We start from the raw sequence: 9,655 nt of genomic DNA on the forward strand, positions 1-9,655 counted from the left end.
AGAAGGCAACGGCACTGTGTGTGCAGTGGTGCCCGGGGGCACGTGTGTCTGCCTTCTGTGTGCACTCAGGCGTGCTCGCTCACGTGTGCGCATGGATGCGGTAGCAAGACTGTGGAGCCATGGGTCCCTGGAGCCACGGGTCCCTGGGGACTCTGGTCCCCTTCCTGTATGACACAGGCCTCAGGACTGTGGAGACAATCAGGGTGTGGGGACAGGAAATGGGAAGAGACCGGACCATGGCTGGCGGTGGGCAGGGCTGTGTAACCCTATGCTACTGGCTGTTTCTAGTCTCTACACTTAGAGCAGCCCCTCACTCTCAGGTGTGTGTGCGTGTGCCTGTGTGTGTGTGCGCGCGTGCCTGTGTGTTCGTGGCGGGAGATGAAGCCCTGTCTTTGTCTTTTGTGCAGCGAGCAACCTAAAGACAGAGCCCAGGGTTGGGCTGGGCATAGCCCATCCCTCCAGCCTCCAGCTAGAGCAGCTCAGGAGAGGGGGGCTTCCTCGTCTTGGCTCAATCTCAAGCTGCCCTCTGGGGAGGAAGTAGCCACACCAGCTCCACGCCATCCCTTCAACTCTCCAGCCACGGGCTCAGGGGACAGGTCCATTTCTACCCCCCCCTTTCAGAGCCAGACGAGGTCAGGAGCCGTGGCTTCTAGCCACCACCCTGGCCAGAGGGACGGCGGGAGGCCCCAGCGCAGGGCAGAGTTTGGGACAAGAGCAGGGGCAATTGGCATTGGCATTGGCATTGCCCAGTAGCCCCTATGAGACCTCCTGGGGAGGCAGGAGCTGCCTGGGCTGGGGGGGCTAAAGGGGAGAAGGGAGCCCAAAGTTGACTATTCTGGCTCCCACTCGGGCTGGGAGGTCAGAGAGGCAGGATGAGGTGCGAGCCTCCATATCCACAGAACCTACAAAACAGGCCCAAGTCCCATCCACAGCTCAGGTGTACCCCTCCACGCCACTCCCGGAGCCAGGCCTTATCTGCCCCCTCACCCGCACTTCCTGTCCCAAGACACCAAAGGCCAGCACTCCCACCCCCCTGCCAATCAGCACTGAGCCCCAGCCAAGTTCCAACGATAGGAGATCACTCACTCCCAGGCCAGCTCCCCCAAGAAGCCCACACCCTGACAGGCACTGTCCCTGGGGGGGCAAGCCATGCTCCCGGTCGGTCCCCAGCCACCGTGGGACTATGTGGCTGCTGTCTATGTTGCCGGCCTCAGCCCCCTGAATAGAGCCCAGGATGGGGGAGGGCAAATAGTCTTTTCCTCTGGAGCTAGGGGAGGGGGCTGCCCCCACCATGACTCACTCCAGGCTGTGTGGGTTATTACATTATGTTTGAAATTGCCATGGCAACCAGCTGGCAATCAAGGGTAATTGCACTTGTCGCCAGGGCAACGGGGCAAAACCCACAGCAGCCACTCTCTGTGTTTGCCCTTGGGGTGCAATAAAGGTCAGGTTAGACCAGAGCCAATGCCGAGGGGCTCGGGGGCTCTAGGAGGGAGAGACTGCCGGGACCTGCGGAGTTGCAGTGCGTGGAGGCGGGTGTGACTCAGGTGTGCCAGGGGCCCCAGCCCTGAACCCCTGCCGGGACCCCATCCTCTCCACACCTCCCTGGGCCGAAAGCACGCCACAGCACTCGAAGCCCACAGCACCAGAACTTTATGTGCTCATAGATGGTACTTGTAGATGGCCCACGGGCCCTCCTCCTCGTACTCCCGGCGGCTGAGCCACAGGCTCTGGAAGGAGTCCCGGGATGCCATGATGGAGCCTCCCAGCCAGGCGGCCACGGCGCGGTGCGGGGAGCCCAGCACGGTGGCACGAGGGCCCAGCTCCTGTCGCAGCCGCTCAGGGAAGCCGCTCACCAGCGTGCTGCCCCCGTCCAGCACCACGTTGGCCAGCAGCTGCTCCTGCTGCTGGGCCTCCAGCCGGCTGATGCTCAGGAGGGCCAGCTGCGGGAGGCCTGGCTGGTTGAGGCCCAGCAGGTGCGGCTGGAAGAGGGCCTCGGGGCAGCGGAAGCGCTCGGAGCCCAGGGTGATGACCTGCTGGTCGGGAAGCAGGAAGCTCACCCGGGACTGGTCCTTCGAGCGGGCCATCTCCGCTTTCACATCCAGAGCGACGTAACAGCAGGTCTCTTTCAGGTGGTCGACCAGCCCTGCCTTGGGCATCGAGTGGCCGCCGGCCAGCAACAGCTCGGCCAGGTACTCCGTGAGGTCAGCCCCGGCCACATCCAGCCTGTAGGTGTCCAGTGGGGCCAGATCCCCGGTGAGGATGGGCGCCACGTAGGAGGTGCCGTGGCCGCTGCCCAGCACCAGCCCGGTGGTACGCCCGTAAGCATAGAGCGCCAGCAGGGCCTGGTGCACGGTCTGCATGGCCGGCACGTGGAAGCACTCAAAGAGGATTTCGGCCACCTTCTCGCGGTTGGTGCGCGGGGAGATGGGCGAGTCGGCCACCAGGACGGCCAGCTCCTCGGGCCGCCTGCCCAGCTTGCAGTAGAACAGGTGCTGCCACAGCACCTCCAGCGCGTCCCAGTCGGAGACCACTCCCCGGTTCAGCACCGTGTAAGAGCCGCCGCCGGCGCCCAGCATCGCGTACCGGGGCGGGTCCTGGGCGGGCTGCTGCAGCAGCTGCACCTGGGAGGGCACCACGCTGAGGACGTGGTCCTCCCCGGCCATGCCGCACTTGGTGAAGCCGGAGCCTGTGTCGATCACCACGGCCGCCGAGCTCTGGAAGTGGCCCAGCGAGAGCCCGGGGGACGGTCCCGGCAGAGCATAGTAGGCCCCGCTGAGCAGGCCCAGGCCCGTGACCACCGGCGAGTCGGTAATGTCCTCCGCTGTCAGCTTGAGCCCGGGACCCTGGGGCGCAGTGCCCACCATGGCCATGGGCAAGACCTTGTGGCTGGTGCCAGGTGTGGTGAATGTGACCAGGGAGAGCTGCTCCCCCGGGGCCCTGAGAGAGCTGCCGGGCGGCCAGGAGGAGAGCCGATGGGAGTTGGAGGTGGGAGGGGCACTGAGGCCCACCGTTTCTCTGCTCACATAGACGCAGGTCTTTTCCTGGGCCAGGGGCACCCGAAGTATCCCCACGTGGGTGGGCAGACCCAAGGCCTCCCCTTCCTGGCACGGGGTCGGGGCCTGGCCAGCCTCCCTGGTGGAGGGGGGGCCTCTTGAGAGGATGGGCTCTTTGGAGATGGTGGGCTCTTGGCAAAAGGCAGGCTGCCCAGTGAGAGAGAGTTGCCTGGCGAGAGGGGTCCCAGTGAGAGGGGGCTGTCCAGAGAGGGGGTGCTGCTCAGCGAGTGGGGGCCAACCGCTGAGGGGGGCCTGCCTAGTCCCTTCAGCCCGAGGGTAGTTAGGGTGAGCAGTCCTGGCCTCCTTCCGGGTGTGGCTGCCTGTATCCGCCAGGAGCAGGGCTCTGGCTGCCTCCTGGGCTGTGGCTGCGGGGGCCGGCTCCGGGATGGTCACCTGCAGCCTCCTGGCCTGGCCCGCAGAGGCATCCTGCATTGCGGACGCATCCAGGATCCAGATGGCGTGAGTGGGTTCGCTTTTTTCAGCCGCAGGTTTGGACCAGCCAGGATCCTGGACGCGGCTCAGTGTCCTCTCTCCAAACTGGAGGGGCCCTCGCAGTGGAAGGGGCGCGGGGAGCAGGCTCACCCTGATGGGTGTCTCGGTACCAGGGGAGTCCTGTGACTCCAGGTTGATCTTCGCTCCCTTGTGGGCCAGGGCCACCTCGCGGTAGCTGCCAGAGGAGAGGCTGGAGGGCACCGGGCTGGACAGCACCGACGAGACGGGCCCGAAGCTGGAGCGATCGCGGTTAGGGGAGGCGACGGGCACGGCCAATGGCCGGGTGGACGGCATATTCTCAGGGGCATAAACGGGCGGAGGGTTGGGCACGAGGCCCACCAGTACCGCCCGTGAGCCCAGGGGGTCCTGGCACAGCAGTCCCATCCTGGTGCTGCCCGTGTCCATGTCAAACACCAGCACGTGGCCTTCCGCAGGGTCCTGGAGCTGGCAGGTGGGGGCGCCGGAGGCGGGCCTCTGCGTGGCTTCCCCGGGAGGCTGGGCCGGGCGCTGCCCGCGGCAGGTCACCAGGCAGGCGGGGAGCGGCGCCCTGGTGCAGGTGCTGCTGCAGACCCTGAGGGGCTGCCGTTCTGGCTGCGAGCTGACCTCCTGGTGGCTCCTCTGGGGTGTGGGGGTGCCCGGGCTGTCTAGGTTGAAGGTATAGAACAGCGGCTTCTCTGCTGGAGTCTCAGGCTGCTTCGGCAGCACCGGCCTTCTGGCAGCTTCGAGCTCGGGGGCGTGGTCTGGGGACTCTCTCGGAGTGGCTCCTGGGGTGGGGAGCGGCTGAGAACCAAAGATCACGTTGTCCTGGCAGAATGTGACCACCTTGGAAGTCTCCAAGAGGCCTGACCACTGGTGGCCACTCTCCCTGAGCAGGTCCCGGGACAAGTCCTTGGCGGTGGCGAGGCTCCCGGGCAGGTGGTCGAGGCTGCAGGTGTCACGTGCCACTGCTGCCGGCGTGAGGGTCGTCTGCAGAGCTGGAGTGTTGGCCCGCGTTGGAGCTGGAGGTGCCTGAGCCGGCCACCAGCACCGACCCTGATCTTGGGCTGGAGTGTGAGGAGGACCTGGGGCTGCAGCTGAGCCAATCTCCCCTGCAAGGAAACAGGGGACCTGCTGGCTCCTTGCCAAGCCCCAGGGGTCTTTCTGGTGGGTGCTGCAGGGGCCTTTGCCCCAGCCTACCAGGACTTTAGCCGGAGCCTTGCCCTCCCTCGCAGCCTGCACCTGAAGCCAGGAGCTGCGGCCCCCGAGCTGGGCCAGGCCATCGGAGCTGTCCCTGGGCGTGCCCCAGGGCAGGGGCAGGGTCTCATTCTCCAGGACGAGATGCACTTGGGCTTCCACGAGGGGGCTGGGACGCGGGCCGGTGGAGGAGAGTCTCGGGGTGTCCTGGGAGGCCTGCTCCGAGCCACACTGTGCGCCACCCTCAGCGGGGCCCCAGGGGAGCTGGTGAACAGGCTCAGGGCCGTGGGCCTGGGCGGCTGGGCCACAGGCCCCATCAGTGACGGCCTCGGGGGACCATGACAGCCGCTGCCTAAAGCATATGGGCCCCGAGTTTATCCACGGTCCCTGAGACTCTCTGAGGCCACCCCACAGCAGCTGCTGGCTCCTGGCTGAGGGGTGGCCCTGGGGGTCCGATGGATCAGGGTCCCCCACCTGCTTGGTGACTTCCATAGTCCTGCTCCATGCCTAGGCGCCCTGCCCCCACTTTATTGCCATGACGACCCCACACATCACAGCCCCCAGTGACCTGGGTGGGGGTGACAGAGTGTGGGAAACCAGGGGCCCCACCCGCCTGTGGAGACAGAAAGGCCCAGGTCGCCCAGGAAAGCCTGCCGAGCCTCGGCTGCTCCTCTCCCCTCCCGGCCAGGGGGCCTCTGCTCAGGCGGTGGTGCGGGGTGCCGGGAGAGGGCAGTGCCTGGGAGCCGGAGGGCAGGGGAAGCCCCGGGGAGGAAGGCGGGCGGGGAGGCGCTGAGGAAGCCAGGGCTCCCCCGCCTACCTCCCAGGCAAGACGGGCCCTTCCTTTCCCCTCATTTCCAGGTGGCCACCTGAGACGGAGCCCTGGCCCCCGGCTGCAGTTCCAGGTGTGACATGAGGCCTCTTCCCCACTCAGCCCTGGAGGCAGGGGAGGGGGCGGGCCCAGGCCCCACCCCAGGCTCCCCAGGTTCTGCTCGGGGGACAGACGCTCCTTGGCAGTGGCTCTGCTCCAGATGGCTCCCCTCTGTCTGTGCCTCAGAGCCCCCTCCCAGAGCCACATCCGTGAAACCTGGGGCTGGGATCCCACGGAGCTGGCGGTGGGGACTCGGCTCAGAATTCTCAAGTCCCAGGGTTCTAGCTCTTGTCACATTGTGTCAGCTTCCCCGTGGTGGCCGGAGGGGGCTTGGAGCACTGGGCGCAGGGCGAGGTCACAGTGGACACGGGCCAGCCAAGTGCAAGGACAAGTGGGGGCACAGTAAGGACATCGTGGTTACAGAGCCCTCCACACAGCGCACACAGGGTGGTGCACAGCGGGGCATGGGGGGTGCAGGGCTGCGCACACAGTGGGCACAGCTGCTGACACGGGGGGGGCGGGCCGAGTCGGACAAAGGACTGGACGTAGGGCGGGCACCTAGGAAATGCGGGGGCAGCTCCGCTCTCCATTTCTTAGATGGGCAAACAGAGGGGCCGGGAGGATGGGACCTGCCTAGACCGCCAGCCCAGGCCCTGGCGAGCCTGCGACCACAGAGGACAGGCCTAGGCAGCCCTCTGGGAGCTGCTCACGGCCAGAGGCCTGTGCCTGGAGGTTCTGTCCCCCAGCCAAGAGCTCTGGGCCTCCTCCCTCTGTCCTCCAGCGCCGGGTCCTCTCAGGCCTCAGTCTTTCTGCCCAGGAAACAGGTTTGTGGAGGAGGCAGCTGCAGGCTGGGCCTCTGATGCCGTGTGTTTTCACAGAAGTTAAAAATAGTGCTTACAGTTGGCCGTGGGGTGTGAAGCGGTGTGACCGGGACCAAGGCTAGCACTGAGCTGCGCCTGCAGCTTCCTGACTCAGCACCGGGCAGAGGCTGACACAGCCAGGTCTCAGCCCCCTGGGCCCCACCCCTTCCCTAGGTGCTGCCTTCATTTAAGAATGGGCACAGGCCCTGGCCGGTTGGGTGTTGTCCTGCCCACCAAAAGGTTGCCGGTTCAATTCCCGATTGGGTTTTGGGCTCCAACCCCAGTAGGGGAGCGTGCAGGAGGCAACCAATCAATGATTCTCTCTCATTGATGTTTCTCTCTCTCCCCCTCTCCCTCCCTCTCTGAAACATATATGTATGTAAACATGAATGAACGGGGGCCTCTGTACACTGCTCTCACCATACACTATAGCCCAGGACAGTAGCAGAGCCCAAGGGCCTGTGGCCTGCACACGGGCACACACACACACACACACACACACGCACACACGCTGAACACGGTTGACTTCATTCATCTCTGACCCCAAGGAAACTACTTTTGGGGGTTGGTTTTCCCCACAACAGAGATGCTAGGACTTGTGCAGCCCTTGGGGTGGGCTGCACTGAGAGGCGGGGGAGGCGGGGCAGGAGGCCACGGGAGCCCCCTGACCGTCTGTCCCGCCCTGGGGGAGGGAAGCCAGCAGGTCTCGCTCCTGAGCGGCAGCCCCACCCCAGCAGGTGTCCCCCAGCGGCCTGCCCCCCCCCCCAGCTCAGCAGGTGGCCCGGGCCTGGGAGGGGCATTTTCCCGTTGGCACCATGAAGCCAGTGCCCTCCCAGGAACCTGGCGGTGCTGAGCAGGGGCCAGCTACACACCGAGAGGCCAGGCGAGTCCTTTGTACCCGGAATTCGCGGCCGCCAGAGCCGGCTCCCGTCCATCCACCTGAGGGGGGGGGGGGTGGCGGGGTTGGGGGGGTCAGGGGCAGCTGGAGAGGCGCGGGCAGGTCCCTCTGCCAGCCCCTGGGGATCAAGCAAGCACATTCCCCCCCCCCCACATGTTTTAAATAGTCTCTCACCAGGAAGAAGGGCATCCAATGCTATTTCTGATCCTGGAAAGTGAGGAGGGCCAACGTGTTGCCACGGCAACCTGCGAGCCCCTCCCCCAGGCTGAGCCCCTCCCCCAGGCTCGGGCTGTGGGCGGTGGAGGGGCCTCGCGGGTCCTGGAAGGGCTCGGTCTGAGGGCGAGGCCCCGCAGCGTCTCCCCTGAGAGCAGGTATGGCATCATCGCCTCCTCAGGCTCACCTGGCACCTCCTGGCAGGTTTGGGGGGACGGCCCCCACCCTGGCGGAGAGACTTCAGGAGATGGGGAGAGGCGGCCCCTCCGAGAGCCTTCTTTCCTGTGGAGGGGGCTTGACTGGCCCGAGGGGGGGACAGAGGGCATCGGGACGGGTACCCCGCTTCTCCAGGGCAGACGGTCCTGCTGTGTCCTCAGAACGCAGCTCTGCAAGTCCCTGGCCACCAGCCTGCTCCTCGGGCCCCGGGGAGACTCTGGGCCTCGCCGTAGATCTAGGGTCAGAACAAGCCTGAAACGGAGAACAGCAGGCAACAAAAGTGCAGCCCGGCCGGCGTGGCTCAGTGGTGAGCGTCGTTCTATGCACCAAGGGGGCTCAATTCCCAGCTAGGGCACATGGCCAGGGTTTGGGGCTCAACCCCCAGTAGGGGGCGTGCAGGGGGCAGCCAATGTTTCTACCGCTCCCTCTCCCTTCTTCTCTCTCTCAAAATCAATAAAACATTAAAAAAATGTTCTTAATCTAGATTAAAACAATCTAGGATCTGAAGAAATCTGAAAAAAAAAAAACAAAACAGCAGAGGAGTCTGGAAGGGCTCCCTGCAGCCACCCTGGCGATGGCGGGAACTCAGCCCGCCTCCCCAAGGGCCCCCTGTCTGTGGTCCAGGGGCCGCCGCCCTCAGCCCAGCCGCTCAGATGGGGCGGTTCGGGTCTGTGGAGGGCGGGCGTTCCGGGTCGGAGCGCAGCCCAGGCAAAGGCCAGCCTCTGGGAAGACCCAGACGAGTCCTGCGCTGCTGTCCTCTCTGGGTCCTGAGGGGAAACCGAGGCCCGAGGAGGAGGGACGCCCTGTTGGTCTCCAGCTCCGCACCCAGCACTGTCTGTTTCCCACCCAGACCTGAGCCTGGCCCCCTGGTCCTGGAGCTCCTGGCCAGGGGGCACCGTTCCATCGAGGCAGCACCCTCTAAAGAGCTGCCCCCTCTTCCCTGGCCCCCACCTGACCCTCAGGCAGACAGCCAGGGTGCAGAGCCCCGTCCTGCGGGCCCTGCAGGGCGTGAGGGTGCAAATCCCTCCAGATCTAGGCTGTGGGGGCAGAACCCAGGAGCCCCGAGGCAGGAGGCGTGGAGGGTACGGCCTCCGTGGAGTGGCACCAGGGGAACGTGGACGGTGAAGCAGCCATCCCTGCCAGCCGCGGCGCACTGACCCCTCTGCGGTGATGTTGCAGCTTATAAATAGCCACAGTGAGCCGCTCTGAGCCCCGACTGGCTCAAGCTTACGTAACTGCGTGAACCATGGCCAGCGCCCCAGCCCGCAGGGAGGGCCGCACAGCCACGGCCGCTGGCTGAGGAGCTGGGTGGGCACTCCCCTCCCTGGGAGCCGTCCCCACCCGGGAGCCAGCAGAGGTGGGGGCAGCCAGTGCTGCCAGAAGCACGGGGGCTTCATGCCCGCGGAGAAGCGACCTCCAGCCATGCCCCGAAGGGGACGCCAGGAGCCCAGGCCCAGTGTCAGGGGGGTGGGGGTGGGGGCGGCTTCACCAAGGCAGGAGCCCATGTGGGCAGGGTGAGTGGGGCTGCTCAAAGGATGTCTCTCCCTCTTTGAAGGGGGGGTCCCCAGCTCAGAGGAACGTGTCAGCAGGACAGGCCTGGCGGAAGCGGGCACTGCCATGGAGGCCAGGGCTGGGCTGCCTCCTTGGCTGACTCCGTGGTCCAGGCGGCAGGGTGCTGGCATCAGAGCGGATGGAACTCCGTGACCGTGGCCACTGCTGCGTGGAGTCCCTGCCTTCCCCGGTGCATTCTGCGTCCCCGGTGCCCAGGCCGAGGCCGACCGCAGTGTGCAGGCGGCCTAACCAACGTGAAAGCCAGCGGAGAGGAGAGGGCGGGACGCCCTGGCACCAGAGCCTCTCGTGCCCCCTCTGCCTGCCCATG

The 9,655-nt window shown here is 65.8% G+C and overlaps 1 protein-coding gene across 1 annotated transcript; it reads right to left on the bottom strand.

Annotated features, from left to right (window-relative positions):
• Positions 1-1,661: 1,661 nt before the first annotated feature.
• On the bottom strand, positions 1,662-5,213 carry LOC138992585 (uncharacterized). Its single transcript, XM_070391440.1, has one exon. The coding sequence runs from the start codon at positions 5,211-5,213 to the stop codon at positions 1,662-1,664; it is 3,552 nt and encodes a 1,183-aa protein (XP_070247541.1).
• Between the last annotated feature and the right edge of the window lie 4,442 nt (positions 5,214-9,655).

This window comes from Myotis yumanensis, unplaced genomic scaffold (assembly GCF_028538775.1).
Source record: "Myotis yumanensis isolate MYYU_CA2020_CCGP unplaced genomic scaffold, mMyoYum1.0.hap1 SCAF_14, whole genome shotgun sequence".
NCBI classification, from domain to species: domain Eukaryota; kingdom Metazoa; phylum Chordata; class Mammalia; order Chiroptera; family Vespertilionidae; genus Myotis; species Myotis yumanensis.

Excerpts from the sequence above, each read along its gene's own strand:
- LOC138992585 (XM_070391440.1), bottom strand. The coding sequence starts at position 5,213 with ATGGAAGTCACCAAGCAGGTGGGGGACCCTGATCCATCGGACCCCCAG.